Source organism: Canis lupus, assembly GCF_048164855.1.
Source record: "Canis lupus baileyi chromosome 1 unlocalized genomic scaffold, mCanLup2.hap1 SUPER_1_unloc_2, whole genome shotgun sequence".
Taxonomy (NCBI): Eukaryota; Metazoa; Chordata; class Mammalia; order Carnivora; family Canidae; genus Canis; species Canis lupus.
Window position 1 is genome coordinate 376,152 of NW_027326403.1, and position 16,644 is coordinate 392,795.

The following is a 16,644-nucleotide window of genomic DNA, read 5'->3' on the forward strand; positions in this document are numbered from 1 at the left end:
GAGCTTAGGCTGAGCGTGGGCGGGGGGCGGGGCCGAGCGCAGTATCCGGCCAGGTGGGAAGGGCTTAAGAGACAGGCACGCGGTCTCAGCCTCAGGTACGGCCCCAGGTTGGGAGGTTGGGAGGGGGCGCCGGAAACTTCCGGGCGAGACCAGCGCATTTCCGGTCAAAATGGCGGCGCCCACCAGAGTCAGGTGGCAGCGACTCTATCTTTAGTAGCGGCGGCGACTTGAGGCCCGGGGGAGGTGAGGCCCGGGGAAGTGAGGTCCACCTCTCTCTGACTCCCCTCTTTGGAGAGGAAGGAGGAGACTTGTTGCTAAGACGTCCAAAGGGAGGGCTTGTTGCTATGGAGGCAGGGCAGTGGGGTTGCTAAGAGACAGGAACGCATTTAGTGGAGATGGGGGAGGGGGTTGGTAGGTGGAGTGGGTGGGGCTTGTTGCGAGGGAGGAAGGAGGGACTGAGACTTTGGGGAAGGGTCCTGTTGGTATGAAGGAAGGAAAGCGGGGCTGTGGTTAAAGTGGGTGCGGGCACAGTGGTTTGGGGTCATGGGGCGGGCGCGGAGCTCTCCTAAAACGTCACCTTCTCAGCAGACCCCCAGGAGTCGACCCATCCGGGCGCCAGAACTACCTCAGCGGTGACCACCTCCTACCCCAAACACAGTCTTCCCTTCAGAAACGGCCCATGGCGGACCAGGGCTCGGGGGGCAGCCGCCTCCCTCTGGCGCTGCCCCCAGCCTCCCAGGGCTGCTCATCCGGGGGCGGCGGCTCCTCTGCGGGGAACTCGGGCCATCCTCTGCCCCCTCGAAACCTTCAAGGCCTGCTGCAGATGGCTATCACGGCGGGTTCTGAGGAACCAGACCCCCCTCCAGAACCCATGAGTGAGGAGGTAAAGATGGAGGGACCCGATGAATTGGGGGGAGAGTGCCCTGGGCAGAGGCAGCGCCTAGGTGTGAAGGCAGAGTAGTAGGCTGTATTTGTCCTAGCTGGGTCATTGTAGATTGAAGGTCGGGTCTCACGAGTGTCTGGGAGGGCAGATACGGCACTGGGATGCAGAGTAGCTCCGCAAGTAAAGAAGGAGGGAGGATTCTCAGAACCCTGCCATCCTGGTTCCAGCAATATCCAGCTGTGTGACCTTGGGTATATTGTTTCATCTTTCTGAATGGCAAGGTCTTTATTTGCAAACTGATGATGACAATAAGACTAGTAACATGTACTTCACCAGATATTTTTTTTTTAAGATTTTATTTATTTATTCATGAGAGACAGAGGCAGAGACACAGGCAGAAGGAGAAGCAGGCTCCATGCACAGAGCCTGATGTGGGACTCGATCCCCGGTGTCCAGGATCACACCGTGGGCTGAAGGCGGCACTAAACCGCTGAGCCACCAGGGCTGCCCTTCACCAGATATTTCTGAAGATACACAGGACTCAGGGCACACCGTCAGAGAGGCCGGGCTCCTGCAAGCATCAGGCTGTTCTCATGAAGAGTGCAGGCTCTGTGGACAGACCATTTAGGTGTGACTTAAGGCTTTGTGGATGGCCGACGGTGTGACCTTTGTGTGTCACAACCTTTCTGGGCCTCAGTTTTCTCATCTGTGAAGTGGGGTTGACAGTAACACTTGGAAGGTTGTCTTGGAGATGAGTAGCAACATCTGTTATATGTGTTTAGCTGGCGATGGTGTTTCCAGTGTACAAAATGCCGTGCTAATCCAGTGACATCCATGATGTCATCGAACTTTTAGGTTAATGAAATGGGAACAGGCACAGAAAAATGAATGTCTTGGCCAAATTTGTTCAGGACTGTGACTATAGAGCCCACATATGAGCACTAACAGGCCCGATGGGAAAATAAAATTTAGTGGCCAGCTCTGAACTGTCAACTTACTTGACCTAATAGGCAGCATTTGATTTACTGGCCACCTGGACAATGGATCTCTTTCTTCATTTGGTTTCTTTCTTTCTTTTTTAAGATTTTAAAAATTTATTTATTCATGAGAGAGACAGAGAAGCAGACATCGGCAAAGGGCGAAGCAGGCTCCTCACAGGGAGCCTGATGCAGAACTCGATCCCAGGATCCTGGGATCATGACCTGAGCTGAAGGCAGACACTCAAATGCAGAGCCCCTCAGGCATCCTTCTTTCTTCATTTGGTTTCTAGAGCACTGTCCTTGTTTTCATCCTTACTCACTGGCTCTCCCTTCCTGTTTTCCTCAGTTGGCTCTTCCTCATTCCCCAGCCTCTGAATGATGGCACACCCCAGGGCTCTCCTGTACCTACCTCTGCTCACTTCCTTGGTGATCTCATGTGTTGAGACTATTTACCCTGATGACTCTCCAGTTTACATCTCTAGACCACTGGTTCTGATTTCATCCCCCTCAGGACATTTGGCAATGCATGGAAACATGTTTCGTTGTTCCACTTGGGGTGGGGTGGGGGCTACTGGCATCTAGTGAGTAGAGACCAGGGATGCTTCTCAACATTCTATAACATGCAGAACAATGGGACTGCCCTTCCCCCACAACCCCCGAACTCTCCAGCTCCGAGGGTCAGTAGAGCCAGGGTTGAGAAAGCCAAGTCTAGGCTGGGCCCCCTCCCTGAGCTTCAGGCAGCCTACTCACTATTTTACCTTGTGCGCATAATAGAGCCCTTGAACTTAACATGGTAGAAAATGAGTTCTCATCTTTACTACTCCTGCTCCATACCTGCTTCTCCTACCATTGTCCTCATCTCCTTCTGGTTGCTCAGGACAGAAATCTGAGAGTGCCTTTTTTCACACCCCATAGCCCCAGTCTCTCTATAAGTCTGGTATCTAGAAAATTTTCAGTGGAAGAGATACCCAGTGGGTAGCTGTTGAAGGAATGATAGGTCAGCTCTCAGATGTTGGCTGTTATTAGTAACAACTGTTATTTATGATTTCATCACTGATGGAGGTTTGTTTCTTTCCCCCACTCTCCTGCCCTGACAGAGGCGTCAGTGGCTGCAGGAGGCTGTGTCAGCAGCCTTCCGGGGCCAGCGGGAGGAAGTCGAGCAGATGAAGAACTGTCTTCGAGTGCTGTCCCAGCCTATACCCTCCTTGGCTGTTGAGGCTGAACTGGCCACTGACCAGCAGGAACGCGAGGGGGCCCTGGAGCTGCTGGCCGACCTGTGTGAAAACATGGATAATGCTGCAGGTATACCTGGGCCCACCCACGGCTGCCCCTCAGCATCCTCTGGCTCTTTCTTCCTTCTCAGCCCCATGTCCTGCTGTGGCTCAGCCCTTGTCTTTTCTCTTGGGGACCACACCATCGGACTCTTCCCCACCCTTCCAGCCTCCAGCGTCTCCCTCTCCTGTCTGGCTTCAACTCAGGCCCCAGATGGGACTGTCCTATCTCTTCCTGGTTGGTCCCCTTGCCACCAGGAAGGGACTTTCACTTACCCCACCAGCCTGGCTGGTATCAGGTCTACCTTCGTGACATTTTCCAAAACTGGTCATTTCTCCCTTGTCTCTTGGGACTGCACTGTCACTGCCTAGAATATGAATGAGGAGGTGGTTCTGGGCAGCATGGTCAGGGAAGGCCTCCCCAAGGGGTGCCATTTGATTAGAGACCTGGAGTGAATGAGCAGGTTATGGGAATAGCCATGAGAAAAACATAACAGGCAGAGGGAATAGGCCAATACAAAGGCCCTGAGGTACACATACATGCCTTATATGTGCAGGAACAGCAGTAAGGCCAGCATGACAGAATGCAGTGAGGGAGGGGCAAGAGGTAGGAGGTGCTGCTGGGTATGCAAGGCCTTGCAGGCTGAAGTAGGTGCTGTGGGTTTTGTCCTAAGTGCCGAGGAGCTGATAGAAGGTCAGCATCCCCCATTTCTTTTTCTTTTTCTTTTTCTTTTTTTTTTTTTAGCATCCTCCATTTCTTTTGGAGGGGCATGATGTAGCTGTGGAGGGTGTGGACGTGTCTTTTCTGGATGTTTCACATAAATGGAATCGTGGAGTACGTGATCTCTTGTGACTGGCTTCCCTGAGTGTGACATCTTCAAGGTTCTCTCACATTGTAGCCTGTATTGTAGCTTTATTCTTCTGAATGGCTAGTCCTCCATCGTGTGGATTGACCTCATGTTTTTTTTTTTTTTTTTTTAAAGATTTTTATTTATTTATTCATCAGAGAGAGAGAGAGAGAGAGAGAGAGAGGCAGAGACACAGGCAGAGGGAGAAGCAGGCTCCATGCAGGAAGCCTGATGTGGGACATGATCCTGGGTCTCCAGGATCATGCCCTGGACTAAAGGTGGCGCTTAAACTGCTGAGCCACCGGGGCTGCCCTGACCTCATGTTTTTTTTATCTGTTTGCAACTGATGGGCATTTGGGTCCTTTCCCCCTTTGGTTATTGAGAATAATGCTGCTTTGAACATTGGTACAAGTGTCTATTGGAGTCTCTGCTTTCTGTGGTTTAAGATATTTATGTAGGAGTGGACCCATGATAACTCTGTGTTTAACTTTTTGAGGAACTGCCAAGTTCGCTGGTTACCACCTTATTGACAGAAACAAGTGGTGGGTTGTAGTTTGCCGAGCCCTGGTCTAGTGTACTGTTCTCCCATAGGGGTGTTCTGATTGTCACAAAGATTGGGGGTTGGTACTGGGATGTAGTGTGCTGGATTCTGGAACCCTAACCGCCTGAATGCTGGTGTTTTTGAGGCATGCTGGCCCTGGAGGGACCTCTGGTTGGGTGCTTGACGGATCCTGCACTTGAGGCAGGCTCTGGGAGCCAGCCCACCCCTCTGGCCTCACTTGCTGTGTTCACTTGTGAGGGCTGACTGCCTCGGGGGTTGAAACACAATGTATTTTCTCAGGGTTCTGAGACCCAGGTGTGGGCAGGGCTGGTTTCTCCTGCGCTCTCTCCTTGGCCTGCAGATGGCTGCCCTCTCCCTGTGTCTTCACACGGTTTTCCCTGTGTGTCTGTGTCCTGATCTTTTCTTATGAGGACATCAGTCTTACTGCGAGGATTAGGACCTATCCCGATGACCTCACTTTACCTGGATGATCTCTTACAAGGACTATCTTCAAATATAGTCACATTCTGAGACACCCAAGTGGTTGGGGCTTCAACATGTGGATTTTGGGTGGGGGGTGGTGCATAAGTCAGCCCATTCCACCTGGACTTTCATCTCTCCTCTCTCTGCACAGACTTCTGCCAGCTGTCAGGCATGCACCTGCTGGTGGGCCGCTACCTGGAGGCAGGGCCTGCAGGGCTGAGGTGGCGAGCAGCACAGCTCATCGGCACATGCAGCCAGAATGTGGCAGCCATCCAGGAGCAAGTGCTGGGCCTGGGTGCCCTGCGCAAGTTGCTGAGGCTGCTTGACCGGGACCCCTGTGACTTGGTGCGCGTGAAGGCCCTCTTTGCCATCTCCTGTGAGTGTCTGGGGCAGCCAGGGAGGGGCAGGGGCCCTGCTGGCATCTGCTCAGGGGCAGATGGAGGGGAGCCATAATTGTTTATTTATTCCCATAGCCAGTTAAGACTGTGCTGGAGACTGGGGACAGGGTGGTGAGCCAGCCAACCCCTCGTTTGTCAGAGAGCCAGATTCTGATGACATAGGTGCACCACTCAGCTTATGTGCTTCATGTGCATTAGGGTTCTTGGCCTCAGTGCTGTTGACACTCATGGTAAGGAGGGGGCCATCTTGTGTGTAATGGGGTGTTAAGCGGCACCCCAGCCTCTCTACCTGTTAGAGATACTAATGGCTGCCTCCTGGGCAACAGGTGCCAGGACGAGGATGATTCCAGTGCCTGTGGGGCACTCTATGCCAGGCCCCATGCCAGGCCCTGCGAGAGTGTTAACTTGTTTAGTTCATATGCACAGCCTCTGAGGTAGGGAGACCAAATCCACCTAGAGGAGGGACCGGGTGACAGCCTGGGGCACCCTGCAAGGACATGCAGATGTGGGGTTTGAGCCCAGGGAATGTTCTTAACTGTGGGTTGGGCTCCTGTCTGTGTGTGTGCCATGCTGGAGGCCCCCACTGGCCGTTTTCTTCTTTTTTTTGATACTGTTTCCTTTTTTTCTTTTTTTAATATTTTATTTTATTTTATTTTATTTTATTTTATTTTATTTTATTTTATTTTTCATTTTTATTTATTTGTGATAGTCACAGAGATAGAGAGAGAGAGAGAGGCAGAGACATAGGCAGAGGGAGAAGCAGGCTCCATGCACCGGGAGCCCGACATGGGATTCGATCCCAGGTCTCCAGGATCGTGCCCTGGGCCAAAGGCAGGGGCCAAAGGCAGGTGCCAAACCGCTGCGCCACCCAGGGATCCCTACTGTTTCCTTTTTAAATAAGCCTTATGGAGATAGAATTCACAGGCTATAGAGTTTATCTTTTTAACATGTACAATTTAGCATATTCAGTAGGTTGTGTGGTGGCCATGACCACTGTCTTAACTCCAGAACATTTCCCCCACTCCCAAAAGAAGCTGCATTCCTCGGGATCCCTGGGTGGCGCAGCGGTTTAGCGCCTGCCTTTGGCCCAGGGCGCGATCCTGGAGACCCGGGATCGAATCCCACGTCAGGCTCCCGGTGCATGGAGCCTGCTTCTCCTTCTGCCTGTGTCTCTGTGCCTCTCTCTCTCTCTGTGTGTGTGTAACTATCATAAATAAATAAAAATTTAAAAAAAAAAAAAAAAAAAAGAAGCTGCATTCCTGTTAGGAGTCCTGCCTCACCCCCTCCCTCCAGCCCTTGCAGGCAGCCACCAGTCTGCTTATCATCTCCACAGATTTGCCTGCTCTGGATGTGTCCACCATGTGGCCTTTTGTGTGTGTCTGGCTTCTTTTACTGATCATGATGTTTTCCAGCTTCATCTGCATTTATAACCTGTGCCAATGCTTCATGCCTTTCTATGGTTGAGTAATATGTCACTTATAAAGGGACCACATTTTGTTTATCCATTCATCAGTTGATTGGTTGGGCATCAAGTGGTTTCTACCTCTGGCTGTGAGAATTGTGCTGCTGTGAACCACGTGGACAAGTTTTTGCATGGACGTGTGTTTTCCTGTCTTCTGGGTGTACACACCTGCGGTTGGAATTGCTGGGTCCTATGGCAGCCCTGTGTCATCTGTTTCAAGTTGGAGGAAAACCTGTTTCTTTCACTCATGACATTTGTGACACCAAATGTGTGTGCAGGAGTTTACATAAGTCAGTTTTCCAATTCTCTGGACACCCAACTGGGCATTCTGCAGTTCCATTCTGACACTGACTACTCAGAGTTGGCACATCTCCACAGGTTAAGGACTCAGTTCTAAGAGACGGTCCCTCCTGCAGACACCAGTGGAAAGTTTGGGCCTTCTGGGGGCTCCTGGCTCGCTCAGTCATGGAGTATGCAACTTTTGATCTCAGCGTTGGGAGTTTGAGCCCCATGTTGGGGCTGGAGTTTCCTTAAAAAAAAAAAAAGAAAAAAAGAAATTAGAGCTTCCTGTACTTATTAGCTACTGGCTATATATTGGGCATTGCCATGATCCACTTCTCAGGTTTGATACTTTGCTAGAATAGCTACAGAACTCAGAGGAATATTTATGTTTAGTGGCTTACTATAAAAGATATGAACAGGGACACCTGGGTGGCTCAGTTGTTAGATGCCTGCCTTTGGCTCAGGTGGTGATCCCGGGATCTGGGATTGAGCCCCGCATCGGGCTCCCTGTGAGGCGCCTGCTTCTTCCTCAGCATATGTCTCTGCCTCTCTCTCTCTCTCTCTCTCTCATGAATAAATAAATTTTTTTTTAAGATTTTTATTTATTTATTCATGAGAGACAGGAAGAGAAAGAGGCAGAGACACAGGCAGAGGGAAAAGGCTCCATGCAGGGAGCCTGACGTGGGACTCGATCCTGGGTCTCTAGGATCACGCCCTGGGCTGAAGGCGGCGCTAAACCCCTGAGCCACCTATGGATCCCCTAAATAAATCTTAAAAAAAAAAAAAAGATATGAACAGCCAGATGAAGCAGTGTATAGGACGAGGTCTAGAAGGGTCCCGAGCACAGGAACATCTGTCCCTGAGTTGGGGTGTGCCATCCTTCTGGTACAAGGACGTGTTCACTAACCCAGAAGGTCTGTGAACCCCACCGTTTAGGGAATCTTGTGGAGGCTTCCTCCTGTGCACATAATGGATCATTAATTCCACTCTCGTCCCTCTCCTTTCTGGAGGTTGGGAGGTGGGGCTGGAGGTTCCAAGTTTCTAATCATGGCTTGGTATTTCTGAGAAGTAAACCCTGTCCAGGAGCCCACCTGGAGTCACCTCACTGGAACAAAAGATGCTCTTATCACCCAGGAAGCTCCGCGGGTTTGAAGAGCTTACTGTCAGGAATGGGGGCAAAGACCAGGTATATATTTATGTCACAGTTTGGCCCTGGGAAAAAGAACAGGGAAGCTGGGAAGGAACTCTAGTAAAGGTGAGAGAAAGAGTCCTGGAGCAGGTGACATCAGGAAGATCATGTCCAAAACTGAGGAGATAGGTGGACAGACAGACCTTGGGAGGCTTGGCCACAAAGGGTAGACAGCCTCAGTTCCCCAGACATACCAAGAGCCAGAGCAGGATTGGGGAGGGACGGGGCAAAATTTTCTTCTAATAGTCTATGTTAATTATATCTCAGTAAAACAATGCTTTAAAAAAATATTGTGCTTATGAAACCCAGGCCCATAGTAGTTGAAAGTGATAGTGGTGAGGCTCGTGGTGACAATGGTGACCTTGAGGCCTCTCTCTCTCTCTCTCTCTCTCCCCCCCTTCCTGTCAGGCCTGGTCCGGGAGCAGGAGGTGGGGCTGCTGCAGTTCCTTCGCCTGGATGGCTTCTCTGTGTTGATGCGGGCCATGCAGCAGCAGGTGCAAAAGCTCAAGGTCAAGTCGGCATTCCTGCTGCAGAACCTGCTGGTGGGCCACCCTGAACACAAAGGTGGGGCGGCCAGGGCAGGGGGCCCAGGACAATGCCCAAGGGAGGGTGGGGGAGGGGTGTGCCTGGGGAGGGGTGTGGACCACCCCTCTGACCCCCAAGCCCCTTCCCCCAGGGACTCTGTGCTCCATGGGGATGGTCCAGCAGCTGGTGGCCCTGATCCGGACAGAACACAGCCCCTTCCATGAGCATGTGCTTGGAGCCCTGTGCAGGTATGCTGGGGCCTCTGAGAGGACGAGGCCTGGGGCAGGTGCTCCCATTTTTCAGGCTGACATCACTGGGCTACAGCCCTCCAGCCTCCTCCCTTCTAGGATTCAGGAGTTCAGGCCTTTCCCACCAAGGGGGCAGGACTGAGTGCTGGCGCTCCCTGGGCATTAGTTTCCTCGTGTGTAGGGGGCTGACACAATAGCCTGGGAGGAGAGGGAGAGTCTTTCTGACCCCGCTCCCCCTGCACCCAGAACTAGCAGATTAGCGTCTGGAAAAGATGACAGACACAATTGAGCAGGTGGCAGCTCTGGTGTGTGGAGTGGGCTCCAGGCCAGGCTCTGTGCTAGGTGCCTTGTTTTGTACGCATCTCACTGTAGGCCCTGATGTGGGTGGGGACCCTGTGAAATTTGTATTGCAGATGGGGAAACTGAGCTGGGGAACTGTCTTGCCTGGGGCTCCTGTGGGAGCAGTGCAAGGGCGCACCTTTGAAGGTCCTGAGGATTGCTCTTTTGTTCCTACAGCCTGGTGACAGACTTCCCCCAGGGCGTGCGGGAGTGCCGGGAGCCCGAGCTGGGCCTGGAGGAGCTCCTCCGCCACCGCTGCCAGCTGCTGCAGCAGCACGAGGAGTATCAGGTACTGCCCACGGGGCCTGTGTGGTCTTTTCATCCATACGTTTGTCTCCTTGTCTCTTCGTTCCTGTGTTTCTTCTGCCATCCATCCAGCAGACATTTACTGCCCCCTCCCCTGTGCCTCATGCTGTATGAACACCACAGGCCAGCGGGAGAATGATGAATTGGAGTGTTTTAAGGGCTTAATGAAGTTATTTATTAGCTAAACTTTATAAGTGTTTACATCCTATCAGATACTTAATAATTATTTTTATTAGACTGATAAATCAGTAATAAAAGGTAACCAATTTAATATTTGATTAAATAAAAAGTAAGTAATTAAGTAGATAATGAGTAGCAAATAGATAAACAACTCAGATATTTAATTAGATAATAAATAACAAGTAATAAATAGCTCATTAGATATTTAAATAGATCAGTAACAAGTGATAATTCAGATAATTAGGTAATTAGTAACAAATTAGTGATAAAGAGCAACTGAATGAATATTCATATAGTTGTTTAGTTATCTAAACAATGAAGTGATTTAGCTAACTGATGATTAAGTAGCACCCAGATGTTGGTGCTTTAGCAAAGCTGAGCATGGCAGACGTGCTACCCTCCCAGGACTTCTGTTCTACTGAGTCCATTCCTCTGTGACCCTGTCGAGCATTTCCAGAGAGGTGCCAGGATTGAGGAGCAGGGAGGGCCAGGAGAGGCACACTGCTCAACCCCAGGTGCCTGCCCCAACCTCATCACAAGGACACGTGGAAAACATGCCCATGGGTTGTGCCCACGGGTTAAGCCTGGCCTAGCCTGGGCTTTCAGCTGGGGAGCACGTCAATTGTTGCTGTCTTGGGACATTCATTCTCTGCGCCACTGGCATGCCAGACCCTGGGCAGGTGATGCCAGGGCCCACTGTTGAGGGACACCTCCAGCAAAGTGACCAGCACTCCTTTTTTTTCTTCCAAAAAAACTTTAGCAACTTTATTGGGGTATCATATAATATATAATTATCATATAATAAATTCCAGTTCTTAGAAGTGTGCCATGTGAAAAGTTTAGACATAAGAATACACCTGTGAAAACCTCATCCTTCCATCCCTCCATTCGTCAGGGGCAGCTTACCCACGTGCCAGGCCTGGATATGGGCATTGGGGGATTTGATGAGGAGCAAAAAAGATACAGTCTTGGTTCTCAGGGCTTCCAGGGGTGATAGAGAAACATGTAGACAAATAAACAGAAGCATGTATTTACAAATACCTAGTGTGTGTATGTGTGTGTGTATATGCATGTATAGTACATGCAATATTTGTATCTGTGTAATTTAACATTGTTTTGTATAGTTTGACAGCAGGAAGTTATAACTACAGTGAAGGAAACAACCTGTGAGGGAACAGAGAAGGCTGGGCAGTGATATTTTCGGTACTGATGGCTGCTGTAACACTACTATAGACCAGGTGGCTTAGCACAGAAATGCATTCTCTTGCAGTTCTTGGGACTAGGAGTCTGAAGTCAAAGTGTCTGCAGGGCCATGCTCCCTCTGATGGTTCTAGGGAAGAATCCTTCCTCTTCCAGCTGCCAGTAGTTGCTGGCATTCCTTGGCATTCCCTGGCTTAGTGATATGCCACTCCAGTCTCTTCATATGGCCTTCTTTCCTATGTGTCTGTGTCTTGGAAATCTTTCCAGATACTTAAGTAGAGGTCTGCTTTAACTCTAGCATAACTGAACAATGCAATTGGGATGGTATTCTGTAAGGTGATTCTATCGTGACTTAGTTCTTTTTTCTAACTCTTTTGTAAGTATTTTTGTAGGTAAATTGAAGTGTTAAATTTCATGAATGCCTTCTCATGAAAAGGTCCTGTGGTCATGTGGTTCAAAGTTCCAGATGCATAGGAAGGTCAAAAGTGAGAAGTCTCCCTGCTGCCCCTGCCCCTAATCACCCCGTACCTTCCCCACTTCTGTGTGTGGCCTTCCTAAGATAGTCTGTGCACATAAGCAAATGTGTGTATATATTCTTCCTTTCTACCTTCCTTCCGTGTAAAATCTACTTGTCCTGACCACTTTGTCACTCCTTGCCTCGTTCCCTTTCATAATATCTCAGGGAAGAGTGCAGAAGGAGTGTGTTGTGTGTGGGCAGCCATGGCTGCAAGGTAGGTTGCTGTTTTCGTGTCATGACCCCTCTCTGCTGCTACCAACTCTGCTGAAAGAATAAACCTTTACATAGGTTTCTTTAGATGTGTGAGTATGTCTATAGAATAGTTTGCAAAAGGGGAAAAGCTGGATTAAGGTAGGTTAAGGATGAAGTTATACAGCTTAGGGCCATTTTTGCTAGCTATTGCCTGGTTGCTCTCTGTAAAGGCTGAACCAGTTGACTCTCCAACTGTGAAGGTGCTCAAAAGTACCTCAAGCCATTTGACCTTTTTTTTCCAAGCTGATTGGTAAAAAGTGGTATTCTAATCAGTTTATATTTGCGTTTCTCCCTGGAGGAAAGTTGGAGAGCTTTCCTTTCCTGTGAATTGTTCATATCCTTTGCCCATTTATCTACTGGGTGGTGAGTTTTTTTTTTTTCAATCAATATATTAAAGTTCTTGAAGTATTAAATATGTTAGCCTTTTCCGACAAGTTGCGAATATTTTTCAAATTGTTTTTCTTTTCTTTTTGTTTCTGGCTTCTTTTTGCCATGCAGAAACCTTTTATGTTCATGTGGCCCAACCTAGGAGTGCTTCTTTCTTGGTTTCCGGGATTTGTACCTGTGGAAGGTTCTAATTTTAAGTGGGGATTAGTAGGGGTCGGTCATACCTGGGGAAATGAAGAGCCCAAGGGGCTGAGGTGAGGACAGACCAGTGGGGTATCAGAGACACTGGGAGGCCCTCATTCTGGTTCAGTAATCCAGGTACAGATGAGAAAGGAAACAGCGAGCCGTGGATCTTAGCTTGAGTCAGAGAACCCCTGGAGGCTTCTGGGGCCAGCACTGGGGAGGACAGAGAGGCTATCTCGGTGCCGAGCATGTTGGAAGCCGCCCCGCCTGTGCACTCAGAGCTCCTGCTCTTGCCCCCCTGATCCAGGAGGAGCTGGAGTTCTGCGAAAAGCTGCTACAGACCTGTTTCTCCAGCCCGACGGACGACAGCATGGATCGGTGAACCCCGGTGGCTCAGCACCCCCTCTCTGTGGGAACCCCAGGCGCCCTGTCTCCCAGGGGAGAGCAGAGCCTTGTTGGTGCGCAGCCAGGGCGGCCTAACCCGGTTCGCTAAAGAAGGCGCCGGCCCCTGGGCTCCACCCCTCACGCTAGCACTTTCCCCTTCCGCACTGCGTTCCCGGTACCCCCTTCCGTGTCCACACTGTTCTCTAATAAAGGTGTTCTCCTCCAGCTCCTTCGCTGCGGCCTTCGTCATCTCCCCTGGAGGGCGCCCTACCTGGGAAGGTGTGCCATCTTAGGGGGTCTGGGGTGCCCAAGCTTGAACATGAACGCACTGCTCTCAAATCCAGAGCCACCGTTGCTCACCTGCGCAGTCTCTCCTGACAGGGAGGGTGGTGGGCCGCCCTCCTTCCTTCCGGTTCACTCATCCACCCCTGCTTCTCCGTTTGAAGAACCCTCAAATTTAGCACTCAGGCAGCCTGCCCTGAGGCGGAAGCCACGTTATTTCCCAGTATCCCATGCGGAGGTGCATTATGTGACCTCAGCTCAGCCAATTAAAGCTCAGCGCAGGCTTCTGGGCAGTGGTGGTGGGAGCCCGGGCACCGAGGGTGTGTGTGTGCCAGGAGCTTGGGCCTCCTTTCGACCAACTGCAAAGCACCACACCATCTCCAGCTGTCTCAGAGATTAGGGTGGTAAGACACGCCTCAGCTCCTTTCATGAATTCCTTGTCAGTTAGCTGAAGGTGGTTTCATCATTTGCAGCCGCTGCTGATCTTCAGACGAGGAATCAGCCCAGGTGGTTGAACTGCGGGCAAAAGTTAACAAACCTATGTTTCAGGTAAAGCTGTGCGCCTCCTCCCGTATTCTGGTTTCCTAGCTGCATTTGATGTGGATGAATTCCTCTCATGTGTAATTTACTTGTACTCCAGGGATTTGGGAGGGACCAGTTATTTTCAACCCTTCTTCCCAAATTCAGCATAAATCAAGAGGTAGGTACAGGATTTGAGAATTGAAGATAAAGTATCACCTTTATTACCATTAGCGATCAGAAGAAATGGCTTTAGTCTTGCATTAGACAGGGTTACCTCTCCGGTCACAGGCAGCACTGGATACACACAGGCCTTCCTCTGGGTGCAGCAGGCCAGACCCTGGGTAGGCTGGCTATGAGAGGGGGAGCTGGGGTGAGCCACGATGCCCATCCAACCTGGCACATTGTTCCTCAGCCCCTGGAAGGGGTGGAGAGGCCAGAAGAAGACACACTAAATGGTTGAAGTTCCTTTACATGGAAATGTGGACAATGGGGAATGGGTGTTCCCACCAGACACTTTAAGAAGTCCCTTCCAATTTTTTTAAAAATTTTATTTATTCATGAGAGACACAGACAGAGAGGCAGAGACACAGGCAGAGGGAGAAGCAGGCTCCCTGTAGGGAGCCCGATGTGGGATTCAAACCTGGGAGTCCAGGATCACGCCCTGGGCCTAAGGCAGGCACTAAACCACTGAGCCACCCAAGCGTCCCTCTTCCAATTTTTTAAAGATTTATTAGAGAGCGCGTATGTGCATACATGCACGTGCAAGTGACGGAGGCGCAGAGGGAGAGAGGGAGAGAATTTCAAGCAGAGTTCCCACTGAGCACAAAACTGGCTGGGGTCAATCCCATGACCCATAAGATCATGACCTGAGCCAGAACCAAGAGTCCTACACTTACCTGAGCCACCTACGTACCCCACCCCTTCCATTTCTAATACACATACCAGTTGTTGTGCCCGAGATTGCCGAGGAGGAGCCGACACCGATGCAAACACACGAGGGTTTATTTACAAGCTTGAGCTTGGGTCCAAGTACACCCAACACAGCAGAGCAGGGATTTGGACCCCAAGACTAAGAGGTGTAGCAGCTTTATAGGGACCAGTGGCCAATGGGATATGCAGAAAGTTGCACAGTCATGGCCGATTGAATTACATTTTACCCTAAAGTATCCATTTGAACTGGCCTATCACTGAGCCGATTTCCGATTAGGGTGTGCCCTGCGGTTTGACTAGGGTGGGGCAGCGCCCTAAGCAATAAGCAGGTCAGCACAAGGCCGTTGCAGCACAAAATGGAGTCAGTCCTGCTCTGCTTGTCCAGGGGTAGGGGATTTTTGTTAAATTTCCTCGGTCCCACACAGTATGGTCAACCTGTGAGTTCTGAGAGGGTGGAGACAGGTTTCATTCCTTAGAGCCCCTGCAGCATCCAGACTGACCATGTCAATATCTCAGGTTTCACTTGGTGGTTGAATATGGCTACTCCATGTCCCTCAGTTCCTGAGCTCTATGTTAAAATAATATGCAGCTGTGCAAGCATACTGGGAAAGAAGCAAAATGCTGAGTAGAAGACAAAAGAACGTGACAGAGGAAAAGACTCAAGGAAGAGAAGGAAATGCCTCACCATTGTTTCAAGCCGAGTAACAATAGGAGCTTGAGTCCATTTTAAGACAAACCCTCGGGATACCTAGGTGGCTCAGCGGTTGAGAGTCTGCCTTTAGCTAAGGGGGCGTGATTCCGGGATCCAGGATCGAGTCCTGTATTGGGCTCTCTGTGACTACTCCCTCTGCCTATATCTCTGCCTCTCTGTGTGTCTCTCATGAATAAATAAATAATAAAACCTAAAAAAAAAAAAAAAAAAAAAGAACAAAACCTCAAAGATGAAAAGGTAAAATAGGCAAACTAAGGAAACAGAGGGCTGTGGTGGCTCGCTCAGGAAAATATTTGCTTCCTCCCATTCCACCTCCGGAAGAGTACTGTCCCAACCCGTGGGCTGTGGAGAGTCAATTCCTGCCCCATGACTTTGGTATTGATCATGTGACTTACTGTGACCAACGGATGGTGGCAGGTAAGAGGCAACCTAGGCTGTGTAACGTGCTAACAGGCTTGACTCGGATGCTTCTGCCTTTCCGTATGAGATGGTGCTCTAGGTAGCCTGTGGTGCCAGAATATAAGAGACATGGTAAGAACGAGCCTTGCCACCCTTTACAACGGCAGCTCCAGGCTGCGAACCTGACACATGCTGCCGAGGTGGTGACTGTCACACGGCAGTCGGTGGCTGATAACAAGGATCAAAAAACATCCCGTGCATCCCGTACCCTGGAAATAGCAAGGTACCGGAAGAGACATGTGATAATAAGTACATACAGGTGGAAATGACAAAGATTAAAGCAACCAGAGAGAAATTAAGAGATGTGAAGGACAAATGCATAACTGGCATCCTTGAAATAGAGAACAAACAGAACAGGAAAATGTACTTAAGCATACGATTCAGTAAAGTGTCTCTGAAATAAGTGTGAGCAGGTTAAAAAAATGAAAGTTGTCAGTACACACACTCAGTCGTCTGATCCTTACAGTGGGCTTGTAACATGGGCGGGGGGGGGCATGAAAGCTGGGGAAACTGAGGCAACAGGAAGACAAAGCCTGGGTAAGCGCGTGCAGCACACAAGGTCGAGAACTGCGCGGGAGCGGACCGCGCAACTTCGGCTGGGGAGAAAACCTGCTATGGATTCCCCAGGAGCTGGACCCCAGCCGAAGCAGGATTATAATCTGACGAGACCGAGTAGCGAACAGATTTCCAGGAGCAAGCGGGTAGAGAAATCCTGGAGCAGAATTATCTCTGGACATTGGAACGGAGTCGTAGAGGAACACGGCGCCTGCGCATTAGGTTGTCTGGGTTTATTCGGGGAGAGAGCCTTGGCCCAAACCAGCGCAAGCGCATCTGGGGCCGTGGGCTAGTTGGCCGGGTGGGGAGCGGCCGGGCCCCCAAGC

General features: G+C 50.3%; 1 protein-coding gene and 1 long non-coding RNA gene across 5 annotated transcripts; one reads left to right on the forward strand and one right to left on the reverse strand.

The window, feature by feature from the left end:
• Window positions 1-2: 2 nt before the first annotated feature.
• Window positions 3-13,083, forward strand: HSPBP1 (HSPA (Hsp70) binding protein 1). Of its 4 annotated transcripts, none has more exons than XM_072818707.1 (8): window positions 3-95; window positions 589-883; window positions 2,961-3,165; window positions 5,158-5,382; window positions 8,746-8,901; window positions 9,014-9,110; window positions 9,627-9,738; window positions 12,782-13,083. In XM_072818707.1, exons 2-8 carry the CDS (start codon window positions 680-682, stop codon window positions 12,854-12,856), a joined length of 1,074 nt encoding a protein of 357 aa, XP_072674808.1. In that variant the 5' UTR covers window positions 3-95; window positions 589-679; the 3' UTR covers window positions 12,857-13,083. The 4 variants fall into 4 exon arrangements, with proteins under 4 accessions (XP_072674808.1, XP_072674807.1, XP_072674806.1 ...); XM_072818706.1 differs by lacking the exon at window positions 3-95 and adding an exon at window positions 102-243 and having other exon boundaries at window positions 586-883; XM_072818705.1 differs by lacking the exon at window positions 3-95 and adding an exon at window positions 102-243.
• Window positions 11,149-16,589, reverse strand: LOC140629177 (uncharacterized). The gene is made up of 3 exons (XR_012027032.1): window positions 15,700-16,589; window positions 13,937-14,077; window positions 11,149-13,656 (listed from the first exon to the last, which is right to left on the reverse strand). It is a non-coding gene; the product is annotated as an uncharacterized lncRNA (long non-coding RNA).
• Between the last annotated feature and the right edge of the window lie 55 nt (window positions 16,590-16,644).